At 39.9% G+C, this 14,000-nt stretch overlaps 2 protein-coding genes across 20 annotated transcripts in view; both read left to right on the top strand.

Moving 5' to 3' along the window:
* Positions 1-25: 25 nt before the first annotated feature.
* Positions 26-4,856, top strand: LOC123509394 (7-dehydrocholesterol reductase-like). Its single transcript, XM_045263690.1, is given in 5 exon segments — positions 26-376; positions 1,785-1,974; positions 3,204-3,282; positions 3,285-3,364; positions 3,822-4,856. Coding segments are annotated over 4 exon segments (1,227 nt in total). The 5' UTR covers positions 26-376; position 1,785; the 3' UTR covers positions 4,701-4,856.
* A 1,043-nt stretch (positions 4,857-5,899) lies between these two features.
* LOC123509901 overlaps positions 5,900-14,000 on the top strand; it is a 15,332-nt gene continuing 7,231 nt past the window's right edge. For 10 of the 19 annotated variants that reach the window (XM_045264632.1, XM_045264567.1, XM_045264619.1 and 7 more), the window contains exon 1: positions 7,584-7,685. The gene's annotated coding sequence lies outside the window, so the exon portion shown is untranslated. Of the gene's footprint in view, positions 6,092-7,583; positions 7,686-8,141; positions 8,284-12,962; positions 13,213-13,247; positions 13,859-14,000 lie in introns of those variants that run through there. The other 9 variants (XM_045264585.1, XM_045264527.1, XM_045264617.1 and 6 more) reach the window with 7 other exon arrangements.

The following is a 14,000-nucleotide window of genomic DNA, read 5'->3' as shown; positions in this document are numbered from 1 at the left end:
CTCTCTCTCTCTCTCTCTCTCTCTCTCTCTCTCTCTCTCTCTCTCTCTCAAATTATATAACTTGAGCGAACAAAAGTTAAATTACTTTTGACGACTTTTATGTAACCAACTTGTCTATACTGACGAAGAAAAACAAACAAATAAAAATAAAGATAAAAGTAAGACTAAAGTAAGGAGTGAGTAATATTGTGAAGTTGGCACCTCGCAGTGTGTAGAGAGAGAGAGAGTGTGTGTGTGAGTGAGTGAGGGAGTATACACAGCTTCTCTCTCCCTCAACTCTCACTCTTCAAGCTGTCTCTCTTCCTCTCACTTCCTCCCTCCTCACACCTGGGATCTTCTGTCACCTGAGGGAAGGAAGCGTCACATGAGTTTGAAGGTGAGTCTTGTTACTGTGTGAGAGAGAGAGAGAGAGAGGGGGTGAGTGTGTGTGTGTGTGTGTGTTGGTTGTAGAGATAAATGGGTTAATATAAATTTATGGTATGTTCTTATTTATTTCTTTTTTCAATGTCAGTTTTTTTTTCCGTTTATTTTTTTGTTAGTTTCTTTTTTATATAATGTGTGTTTAGTAAATTGTCTTCATAATTAAATGCATTACTGTTGAATTGTTATTGTTGTTGTTGTTTTGATTTAGGACTTTCTATTACTGCATTTAGTTACTATTTGAGGATGTATTTATTTAGTGCTATCGACAATTTTTCAGAGACACACGGGTTATATTTAAATTACTCTATTACTACTTATTAACCCCTTCAGTACCATGTCGCGTTTCCATATTCATTCTACTTACTATTTGGTGATTTTGTTCATCTTCAGAAACTCATGTTGGGGATTAAAATAGTGAAGACTGTAGCCATTAATCTTCTGACCTTCCATAGACCCTTCCTAATGTCAATAAGATAGTCTAATCGTACACAAATCTCGAGGTAAAAATGTGTCCCAGTACTGAAGGGGTTAAAAGGTATGTACTGTGATGCTTATATAATCATAGGTGGAGTTCTGACTGTAGTATTTCTGGCGATATTAACCTTCCATAATAGTGATTCGCTAACTCCACGGAGACTAGCGAATTCCTGCTATTTCTGTCTTATCGCTACTTGAAAGTGAAGAGAAAGAGAAAAAAATTGACTGCAAATTTAATTAACTTATCAGTCATTGCTCTGTTTTTTTTTTCTTTATATATTCACGTAACGAAAGTGATAAGAAAGATTAATGTGCGTGTCCTTGAAACACACACACACACACACACGCACACGTTTACATTTCTTGGCGGCAGAATTCAAGTGGTCTCAAAGTTTAGAGGCGAGAAAATGTCACTCTTATTGTACCTCTTAATTCTTTCTCCTCTTCCTTCCCTTCTACACTTGAATATTTGGTGTTTTTCCCCTTTCTAAACAACTCACTGGCGGGAACAAGCACTACTACTACTACTACTACTACTACTACTACTACTACTACTACTACTACTACTACTACTACTACTACTACTACTTCTACTTCTACTTCTACTTCTTCTTCTTCTTCTTCTTCCTCCTCCTCCTCCTCCTCCTCCTCCTCCTCCTCCTCCTCCTCCTCCTCCTCCTGTGCTGTCTTGTCTCTCTTATCTATAACCAGTTAGAAGTATTTACCAAACAGCCTCGAAAGGAGCAAGAGGTCTGTTTGGTGCTGTTTGGCTTTCCTTTGTATTCCTCCTCCTCCTCCTCCTCCTCCTCCACAAATATATAGAACAACACAACTATCTTTAAACTGAGAACCTTTCCCTTCAACCATATCCTCTTCCCCAACAGCATGAAGTCATATGATATCTTAAGGTACTACATTGGCCCCCCTTTGATCATCCTGGGGGCCACTGTGGGGGTACAGCTCCTGGCGTGGCTGGGGACAGACGAAACTTCATTCCCGTGTCAACTGATGGGGAATGGAAGCGCGTGGGTAACTGTTGGTGTTGTGATGCTGTGGGCCTTTGCCTCTCTATGGGTAAGTGTTGGTGAGTGTTGCTGTGGTGGTATGTTGCTGTGTGAGTGGGTGTGCTGTGTGTGTGTTGCTGAGTGTTGCTGTGTGTTGCTGTGTGGGTGTGTGTGTGGTGTGTTGCTGTGTGGGTGAGTGTGTTGCTGTGTGTGTTGCTGTGTGTGAGTGTTGTGAGTGTTGTGGGTGTGTTGCTGTGTGGGTGAGTGTTGGTGTGTTGCTGTGTGGGTGAGTGTTGGTGTGTTGCTGTGTGGGTGAGTGTTGGTGTGTTGCTGTGTGGGTGAGTGTTGGTGTGTTGCTGTGTGGGTGAGTGTTGGTGTGTTGCTGTGTTGGAGTGTTGGTGTGTGAGTGTTGGTGTGTTGCTGTGTGGGTGAGTGTTGGTGTGTTGCTGTGTGTTTTCTTTTGTCTTTCTATTTGTTTTGTTTTTTTAAGTGTTTGAATTAATTTATCTTATATATATATATATTTTTTTTTTGTTCATTCTTGGGTTAAGTTTGTTGTGCTTTTATTATTGTTTTCTTTTGTCTTTTTCTATTTGTTTTATTTAATTTATCTTTTGTTTTTCTTTCTCGCTTTATTTTTTTTCTTTGTGTTGTTTTGTTGTGTTACGTTTGTTTATTTATTTTTTTTTTTGTCTTTCGTATTTGTTTTGCTTTGACGTGTTTTATTTAGTTTTTTCTTCTCTGTTTTTCTTTTTCTATTTCTAGTTTTTTTTTTTTTTGTGTTTGTTTGTTGTTGTGTTGCGTTTGTTATGTTTTTGTTATTGTTTTTCTTGTCTTTCAAATTTGTTTTGTTTTGACGTGTTTTATTATTTTTTTTCTGTTTTTCTTTTTCTTTTTTCTATTTCCAGTTTAGTTTTTTGTGTTCCTAATTCAGTTTGTTTGTCATTTGGTTGTTCTTGTGTAATTTTCTTCCTTTCGTTTGTTTTTTTTCCATGTTTTCCTCTTCCTCCATTATTCATTCTCTTTTATTTGTTAGTTTCGTTATTTATATCTATGAATGCGGTTATTTTTTTGCATTTTCCCTCATATATTACACACACACACACACACACACACACACACACACACACACACACACACACACACACACACACACACACACACACACACACACACACTTCCTTATGTCTTCCTAGTACCATGTAAAATTAAATAATTACTCCCCCATTCTCTCTCTCTCTCTCTCTCTCTCTCTCTCTCTCTCTCTCTCTCTCTCTCTCTCTCTCTCTCTCTCTCCAGGTGCCAGGCAAGGAATTTTACGGACCACGCACGTCTTTTGACTATACGCCCAAGTACAAGGCTAATGGAATGCAGTTCTTTTAGTATCCCTTGTTGCATACCTGGTTCTAGTTCTCGCCTTCCCACATCTCCCCGTTCACCTGTACCGTAATTTTTCTAACGTAAGTACCACATTTTTTTTATATTTTCTGTCTTTGCTACCTTTCTGTCTTTCCTTCTTTTCCTTCTAACGTCTTAAGTACTATGATGTGTTTCCATGTTCATCCTACTTGTTATTTGCCATTTGGTGATTTTATACAGCTTTAGAAACTTATGTGGGGGATTAAGAATAGTGGAGACTGTGGTCATTAATCTTCTGACCTCCATAGACCCTTGCTGGTATCAATAAAATGGTCTAATTGTACACAAATCTCAAGGTGTGTGCCCCAGTATTGAAGGGGCTAAAATAGTGAAGTCTGTGGCCATTCATCTTATGACCTCCATAGACACTTCCTAATGTCAATAAAATGGTCTAATCGTACACAAACCTCAAGGTGTGTGCCCCAGTATTGAAGTGGTAAGTAGGCAGCAATTCGTAAGATATTCGGGTTACATCAGCTCCTCTTTCTCCTCCTTCAGATAATCGTCACATGTAACCTGCTGGCGCTGTTGCTGTGCGTGTTCCTGCTGGTGAAGGGGAAAACATGGCCAGACAGCGCAGAGGTAATGAAGCCAAAACCTTTACTTTACGAGTTTTACCGCGGCATGGAGCTTCACCCGAGGATTCTGGGAGTGGACGTGAAACAATTAACCAACTGTCGCTTCGGTCTGCTAGCGTGGGAGCTCTTGGTAGTGAATTTCTTCTTGGCAGGGTGGGAGAAGCATGGGTTCAGCCTAGCGCACCTTGTCTCCGCGGCTCTCCAGACAGTGTACCTCGCTAAGTTTTACTGGTGGGAGACTGGTTACTTCAACACACTGGATATAATATTAGACAGAGCTGGCTATTATATCTGCTGGGGGTGTCTAGCCTTCGTTCCTTCCCTTTACACCTTCGCCTCATATTATCTCGTTGCTAATCCACCAGTTATGAGTACTCTTGAGTCTATAGCCACATTTCTACTGGGCATTTTAGCTATTTCTCTCAACTACAGGGTGGATTGGGAGAAGGAGCATTTCAAAGCCACTAACGGGCGATGTAACCTTTGGGGAAAGCCTGCTACTTATATAGAAGCTGTAAGGGAGACAGATAAAGGCATCCAGCACTCCAAACTCCTCACAGCTGGGTTCTGGGGAGTGGCTAGACATTTGAACTACACCTTTGAACTCCTATTGGCTCTATCCTGGTGTCTTCCTGGCTTAGGGCGTGGTATTCTGCCCTTCTCCTACTTCATCTTCCTCACTATCCTTCTCGTGCATAGAGTGTTCAGAGATGAGGAGAAATGCGCGGCAAAATATGGGTTCTTCTGGGAGACTTACTGCTCTCGTGTGCCTTACAGAATGTTGCCTGGTGCTTTTTAGGCTAGGCTAGGATAGGCTACGTTTATACGAAGTGAGGAGTGAGGAAGGAAAAGAGACAGGAAAGGATTGCGAAAGAACAAAGGGGAAAGGAAAAGGAGAGGATGAGATTTGCGAAAGAATGAGAAAGGAAAAAAGAGGAAAAGATTACGAAAAAAACAATGGAAGAAGGAAAAGGAGAGGAAGAGAAGTTTGTGAAATAATGGTGAAGAAAATAAGAGGAAGGAAGATCTCAAAAGAACAATGGAGTAATGAAAAGGAGAGGATGAAAGGTTTGCGAAAGAATAAAGAACAAAATGGGAAAGGAACTATGAGGAAGGAAACGTGAGAAAACTGGTGATAACGAAGGAAAAATGTGATAAAGGGAGCGTTTGTCTTTTGATAGAAGAAAATACACGAGGAATGAGACAAGAGGAGAAAGAAGAAACCAAGAGATGACAAAGCTTTTTTTTTTTTCTCGTAATGTTGATCAAATATACTTTTCACATTAAAAGAAGAGTTTTTATGCATATCCATTCCATTTATTGCCACTATCGTCTAGACAGTGTTGCCATATAGTCACGTCAATTGAAAGTCCTCACTAGGCAAGATAAGAGAAGAAGTAACGCTATCTTTCTTATCTTGGAGAGGAGCAGCATCTCATGTACTGTACATGTGTATTGTTATCTAAGACTACTAATTCCAAGACCACCACAAGGCTGAAGGAGGAAGATAAGAGATCAAATCTTGTAGATAATATTGTTGTGGTTTTATCTGCTTATTGATTTATTTGTATTTCTGTTTTTATTTATTCGTTTTATTTGTTCAAGGACTCAAATTCAACTAAATTATATACGTATAAAGTTATCCGTATTAGATTTTTAAATTTTTTATTATTTGTTTAATTTATTCATTCATCTTATAAGTCGTTGATAAAAAAAATAGGATAATAAAAAAAAAAAAGGAAGAGGACAAAAGACTTCACAATGATAACATACGATCTCATTTACTTAGCCAGTCATTTGTGAACGCAAAATCTACATCACAAACACGAACAATAAAGGAAATAATGATAATCATAATAATAATAATAACAATAATAATAATAATAATGATAATAATAATAATAATTAGTCAGAATGAAAAAAATAATAATCGATGTCGACATTTAGGTTCGCACGAACATGAAATCAGATCCCAACATGTCGAGATTCACTACGAAGTTGTGGCGATGGAGACAAACAAATCCTTCTCACGGCGCCAGCTCAGCACTGCAGGACACGCCGCCACTACTGAAGGAAGATGAAAGTTTGTTTGATATTCTCAGGTGATGAAGAAATCCATGTGAGATGAAGAAGACAAGAAAACAGGGAAAGATAATGCCGTGCCTGTGTTTTTGTTTTTACTTCTGAAAGGTAAATGTTTTTGCTTTCATTTTTCTTTCTTCCTTTGTTCTCTTTATTTGTAGATTATCCTCTTTTCTTTTTTTTCTAGTTTTCTCTGTTACCTCAATTACCTGTCTTTTCTTACTTTCCTTTCTATTTTTGGCATTGTTTTGTTTTCTTTCATTCTTTTCCTTCTTTATTTCTAGAAACGACATTTATTTTCGTTTTCTCTTATTCCATCTTGACAAAACGTAACTTACTTGTCTATTCTTTCTTTCCTTTCTCTATTTTTTACATTAATAACGTTAGGTAAGCTTAATTACTTGCATCGATCATTATTAGGATTAACTTTATTCGTATCGAGTTAGGTAAAGTTGGGTTAGGCCATAACAACTGTTCAATATTAGTTAGGGAGTTGTCAGAATGATCTTAACACAGCCACATATTTTTCTCTTTAAAAAACACACATTATCACCTCTCGTAGAAGTTGCTTAGGTAAGACGTATACAATCCACTTATTGTTCCGGTTCACCTCCCTTTCACATCTCCTGCTGTCGTTATTTACCGTCATCTTAAGTTTCATGGGTTATTTTGAACATTTTCTGTCCCAAAGCTCAGAACGTCGCCTCCCTCCGCCTCAGACCCAGGCGAAATGTAAACTTGTAGTGTGAACTGTGAAGTGTGACAGTGAACTGTGAACCAGTGAACAAGAAAGAAAATGGAGTATAAGAGAAAATGGTTGTGTTTTAAGGATAGCTTGTCCTAAGAGAGAGAGAGAGAGAGAGAGAGAGAGAGAGAGAGAGAGAGAGAGAGAGAGAGAATGTAGGTTAAGTATCAAGGGGGAATATGGGAATACTAAAACAACAGAATGAAATAAATTAAGAAAAAGAAAAAAAGGAAAAAAAAAAAAAAAAAAAAAAACTTGACACGCGAGTTTTTGAGGATGTTTGCTGCCAAAAGGCGAAAACTGAAAAGCGTCCCGTATTACCAAGAACGTAAGGGCATGAGAGGATGAAGGAGGCTGCAGGAAACCATGAGACCCACGTGTGGCTGTCCCTGTATGAAACGTCTGTAACCATAGTATGAAGGTGTCTGCATTGTTTTGTGTGATGTTGTATGACTATGTATGAGTATGACTATGTTCCTCATTCATGTATAGATATAGACGCACTGATACTAAAGGTGAACTCTTTGCTCAAACCTTTTGCTAAATGCTCTATCTTGAATGATTCAGGGCTTGTTCCTCCCTCTCCTCCTTCCTCTGACTACTTCATGCCACCCACCAAGCCTTCAGAGTTTAAGAAGTCAACAGACCACGCAGGGAAGCCACAGAACGGATCCCGCGTTCCGTTGGGGACCGTATGGCGTACAGTATAGCATACTTCCCCCGAATCGGAAGGACCAGCATACGGCTCGCCTTGCGGAAGCGTGCGGGACCTTGCGCTCTCGGAGGTGAATGCTTGGCGGTGTCTGGCAACTATTCATATCCTGACACGTGGCAGTTAATCCGGTAAGTTTGCTCCAGGGAATCAGTAAGTCAGTCAGTCAGTCAGTCACAGGTTCAGCAAACGCCAGGAGAGTAGCACGCAAACAGCCAGACACCACGCACCCATTCCCGCCTGAGGTAAAGCCCCGCCATTACTGTCTTGTAGGTGCCAAAAGCGGTGCTGGTGCAAAAGTGCTCCTGTACTCATTGGCACTGGCCCGTGGCACCTCGTACAGTATACAAACAGTCTGTGTAGTGAAGTATAGTTTGAATGGGATGCCATAGTTGTTGTCACCTTATCAAGGAGAGAGAGAGGGGAGCGAGTTTTTCATTGATATCTAGGCACCAATCCGATAATAAGTAATTTGGCGAGTACAAGATTACAAGGTTTGTCAGAGCCGCAGCAAAGACTATATAAATAAACAAGACTGGAAAGCGTCAATTTACCGTGTAGCCTAGGCAAACTGGTAACTCTTCTTGTTTGCGGTTCACTCACGCGATGGCGCTGCTGTTGCAGCTTAAGATCAAGATCAACACCGTTGATCCGTCTGCATGTTTACATGTGTCAACACTCAAACAAGAGGGCCCACAGCAGTGACAGGTTACACGCCGCATGTTCTCAAGAAATCCGCAAAAATGAACACTAGAGTGGGACATCCATGTGTTAATTTTGTCGCAGAACAAAGGGCACCCACCCACACTTGGTCTTCTATCGCTTTCCTAAAGAACATGACAGGTATAGCTTAAGTGTAATAAGTGAAAGGGTAGTTACTGCAGCCACCATACACAGACAAGCTATATGCATAGCTATAGATATGGAGACAGGCTAATGTGCCATGCTGTACAGCACAACTATAGGTAAATAAACACACACACACACACACACACACACACACTACCAATAATGTACTCTAGTACAGTACATATTTACTTCATCCACCTGTGACCCCGTTCAAGCTCCCTTGTATCCAACTTGAATTGTAAGTATATCATAGAGATATATGTATATTGTACATGTGCGATATAATTAGTGAGGCAACACACACACGTGTGTGTGTGTGTGTGTGTGTGTGTGTGTGTGTGTGTGTGTGTGTGTAATTCACCACGGTCGTCTGCTGGTCACCCAGCCAGTCTTTCCCATTACGGAGCGAGCTCAGAGCTCATAGACCGATCTTCGGGGTAGAACTGAGACCACAACACACTCCACACACCGGGAAAGCGAGGCCACAACCCCTCGAGTTACATCCCGTACCTATTTACTGCTAGGTGAGCAGCGGCCACACATTAAGAGACTTGCCCATTTGCCTCGCCGTGTGTGTGTGTGTGTGTGTGTGTGTGTGTGTGTGTGTGTGTGTGTGTGTGTATTCACCTAGTTGTATTCACCTAGTTGTAATTTTACAGGGCCTGGGTATCATACTCGTGTGGCCCCGTCTCCATATCTACACACATCCAACTTTCCTTTAAAACTATGCACACTCCTCGCTGACACCACCTCCTCACTCAAACCATTCCACACCTCCACACATCTTTGTGGGAAACTATATTTCTTCACATCCTTCAAGCATATTCCTTGGCTATCTTTTTACTATGCGATCTTGTAGTTCTATTTAAGTTTTCCTCTCTCAACATCATTTGCTCATTATCCACTTCATCCAGTCCGTTCAACAGTTTATAAACCTGTATTAAATCTCCTCTTTCTCTTCTTTGTTCCAAGGTAGGCAAATTCATTTCTTTTAATCTCTCCTCATAGGTCATTTCTGCCAATTCCGGAACCATTTTTGTTGCCATTCTCTGCAATCTCTCCAACTTCCTTATATGCTTCTTTTTATAAGGGGACCAAACCACTCCAGCATATTCCAATCTTGGTCTAATTACCGTACTAATTAATTTCTTCATCATATCTTTATCCATATAATGGAAGGCTAATCCAATATTTTTATCAAATTATACGTTTCTCCAAACATCTTATCAATATGAGCCTCAAACTGCCCATGGTCTTGTATTATCACTCCCAAATCCTTTTCCTTTTCCACCTTTTTCAACACTACTTCTTCACCCATCTTATATGACCCTCTTGGCCGTCTTCCACTCTTCCCCATCTCCATCACATGACTTTTGCTCAGATTAAATTCCATTTGCCACCTCTTGCTCCACTCCCAAATCTTATCCAGATCTGCCTGTAAAATTTCACAATCTTCTTCACTCTTCACACACCTACACAACTTCGCATCATCCGCAAACAAATTAATATAACTGTTTACTCCTCTGGCATGTCATTAATATATACAAGGAAAAGTATTGGTGCCAGCACTGAGCCTTGTGGGACTCCACTCTCCACCACCAACCAGTCCGACTTTGCATCCCTTATTACCGTTCTCATCTCCCTCCATCTCAAGTAGTTTTCCATCCACTTTAACACTTTTCCTTTCAGTCCTCCATAAATCTCTAATTTCCATAACAGTCTCATGTGAGGTACCTTGTCAAAAGCTTTCTTTAAATCCAAATATACACAGTCCATCCATCCTCTCTCTCTTGTATTTTGTCAACCACTCTTGAATAAAAGCTCAGTAGATTTGTTACACATGACCTCCCTTTCCTGAAGCCAAATTGATGATCCGATAATAACTTATGATCCTCCAGGAACCGTATCCAATATTTCTTTATCACCCTCTCACAAATCTTACCGACCACACTTGTTAGAGACACAGGTCTATAGTTAAGAGGCTCTTCCTTACTGCCTCCCTTATAAATGGGCACCACTTCAGCTCTCTTCCACTCTACTGGTACTTCCCTGTTTCTAATGAACACCTTATAATATCATATAATGGATCAATCAATTCTTCTCTACACTCCTTCAATAATTTTCCTGAAACTTCATCTGGTCCCATCGCTTTATCATCTTTAAGTTCCTCCAACATTTTATATAACTCCTTTTAGGTATCTTAATGTCATCCATGTGCACATTTCCTTGTACATTCTGAGGCTTTACAAACATTGTTTCTTCAGTAAATACTTGCTGAAACCTATTATTTAGCAATTCCGCTATATTCTTAGGGTCATCTACTATCCCTTGCTCTCCTTTTAATCTTTCAATGGACTCTCTCTTTTAAGTTTACCATTTATGAACCTGTAAAACAATTTTGGATGTTCCTTACTCTTGTCTACAATATCTTTTTCAAATTTTCTTTCTTCCTCCTCCTTACCCTCACATACTCATTTCTCGCCACTCTATAATTCTCCTTATTTAGTATATTCCTGCTCTTTTCCATCTTTTCCAAGCCACATCTCTCTTTTCCTTAGCCTTAACACAAGTTGCATTAAACCAATCCTTTCTTCCTTCCTCTCTCGGTTTATACTTTGGTACAAATTTCATAACTCCTTCTTTATAATATTTCATAAAAATCTCATATTTCTTTTGCACTTCTCTGATTTGTAACATCTCCCAATCTAATTTTCTGAAATAATTTTTCAAACTTTCTGTGTCCATCTTTCTATAATTCAATCTACCACTCCTGTATGTCTCGTCCTTCCTTCGCTGTGTTGTTGCTATCTGCATTTCCATAACCACATGATCACTCTTTCCCAAAGGACACTTGTATTGTATATCTCCACATAGGTACACTTCTCTTGTTAACACCAAATCCAGTCTAGCCGGTTCATCATCTCCTCTATATCTAGTATTTTCCTTCACCCTCTGTTCCATCATATTTTCCATCATTAGATTAAGAAATCTCTCTCCCATGCTTCCTCTCCAACACCACTTACTAGATTTTCCCAATCCACCTCCTTACAATTAAAATCTCCTACTAGTATCACCTTTCTTTTTCCAGATAATACACTTTCCAAACTCTGTAAAGTATCCTTGATCATATTGTCGTATTCCCTTAATGTCCAAGAATTTGTTTTAGGAGGTACATAGGTCACCATGATTATTAATTCTTTTCCATCACTTTTTATCCTTATGCTTATCACTTCTGCGTTGTTCTTCCCATACCAAACCTTATCCACATTTATTTATTTCTTCGTCATAATCATAACTCCTCCTCCACCTTTACTCTCCCTATCCTTTCTCCATATATTATATTTATTATCCAAATTTATCTTTGTTTTTTCATGCAATTTTGTCTCAGTCAAACACACTATATCAGGCTTCTCCACCATCATATAGTCTTGCAATTCCAATCTACTTGACAGTATCCCATCTATATTAGTATACATTACGGTCCACCCACTGCTCCCTCTAGGGGTTCCTCCGTATTCCTTCTTTCCACATACCACTTTCTGACTCTCTCCTATAACTCTCCAAAAACTTTCTCTTTCCTCCTCAGACCGCTCATCATTTTTCCTTCTCGCCTCTTCCACCAATTCCTTATATCTTCTCCTCTCTTCCTCATTTCTATTCTTTCTCACAAACACCTCTTTACAACCTTCTATCTCTCTTAACTTTGATGTTCTATATAGGATATCCTCCGCAGATTGTTGTGACTTCAGTACTACTTTAATCGGTCTGCTCACTCCCTCCTTATACGGACCCAGTCTATGGATCTCTTCCACTTCTTCTTGTAGGTCTTTTTTTCATCATCATTTAGATTTTTGAACAGATCTCTTACCGTTTTTAATTCTTCCTTAATTCTCTTCGGCTTATATGTTATATTTTGTTCTTTCATCCCAAATATTACCACACTCTTCTTCTTTTCTGTTATTTCCCTTATCAATGTTTCCTTATTCTTCATTACATTAACCAGTTCCTTGGACCTTTCTTTTTTGTCTTCCTTCAACTGATCTTTAATTATTTCTTGTAATCCAACCATCTCTGCTTCCCTCGACTCAGTCCATTGTGTTTTCTTCAGTTCCCATTGCCTTTCAAACCTTTCATTCTGCTGTGTGTGTGTGTGTGTGTCGCCTCCATAATTATAAATAGTTATCGCACATGTACAATATACATATATCTCTATGATATACTTGTAACTCAAGTTGGACACAAGGGAGCTAGAACGGGGTCACAGGTAGATGAAGTAAATATGTACTGTACTAGAGTACATTATTGATAATGTGTGTGTGTGTGTAATTCACTGTTTGATCTGCTGCAGTCTCTGACGAGACAGCCAGACGTTAACCTACGGAACGAGCTCAGAGCTCATTATTTCCGATCTTGGGATAGGCCTGAGACCAGGCACACACCACACACCGGGACAACAAGGTCACAACTCCTCGATTTACATCCCGTACCTACTCACTGCTATGTGAACACCACCTACACGTGAAAGGAGACACACCCAAATATCTCCACCCGGCCGGGAAATCGAACCCCGGTCCTCTGGCTTGTGAAGCCAGCGCTCTAACCACACTACTGTGTGTGTGTGTGTGTGTGTGTGTGTGTGTGTGTGTGTGTGGAGGAAGGAACTCAAAGCGATTATTCAAATCGTGGCGCTGTTTGTTTACCGAGGCGTTAGTTTGCGGTTCACTCAATGGATGGAGCTGTTATCCACTATTCTAGCGGTATCTGGCATCTTTACTGGCGACACGAATTTCTTATGGTGAATGGCAATCTTTCCAGTCTTGTTTTATCTATAGTCTTTGGCCGCAGTTCGGGAAGTCTTCGAAAAGGACCCAGCGCCCAAACTCGCGGGATGAAATGATCATAACACACCTAATTGAACTGAAGGTGCAGCATTACAACTTGAAGTATTATACTTATTCAGACGCAAATCGCCTCTCACGGGTGTAGCGTGTTGCTCTTTGTTTTGTACTTGATTCAACACCTGTTTGACGTTAGAACAACTGGCCGGGTCACTTTTGTGTGTTTGAAACAGTAGAGATCTCTTGCTTTCGTTTATACGTGTCAGTCAGTCCTTAAACTGATTTTTCTATCAGTCTAGGCGGGACGGTACTAAGCAGTTACATACATGAGTGTCTTTAAAAAGTCGTGGAAGGTTGCATGCTTTAAGGTCAGAGGTGGTTGGAACCACTGCTCTAGATAACATTATCTGTTACTTGTAACATCTTCTGTAGTCAAATGTTTTAAGGACCACTGCTTTCTTTGTCTGTGTCCGTTATTGTGAGAGCATGACATGAAAAGAGTCCTCATGGGAAAGGATTTTCATGTAACTTGAGGAAAAATAATTCTCTTTCGAAACTGGCCAGTATTCAGTAACTGACCTGAAGTTCAATTTATTCACTAAAGTCAAATTCTTACTTCATATTCGTGAGTGTCTCCTGAGAAGAAGAAAGTGCCATGTTCATCCATGAAGATTAATTTGCTTGCATGGTGTAACTCATCCCATCTTGTGTCGCTAACTCGCTATATCAAGGTATTAGATAAGACGCTCAAGACTGTATGTCTCTTTTCCTTTCTTATCTCAGTCATATCCGTTCGCTTGTCTTCCATTTCTCTTCAATATGTGCTCTCCCGCCCCTCCGTCCTTATCAGCATCTTTATCTCTCCTTTCCTGC

This window comes from Portunus trituberculatus, chromosome 3 (genome assembly GCF_017591435.1).
Source record: "Portunus trituberculatus isolate SZX2019 chromosome 3, ASM1759143v1, whole genome shotgun sequence".
Classification (NCBI taxonomy): Eukaryota; Metazoa; Arthropoda; class Malacostraca; order Decapoda; family Portunidae; genus Portunus; species Portunus trituberculatus.
Note: the sequence above shows the minus strand (reverse complement) of the source record. Positions and strands in the feature narration are given on the sequence as shown.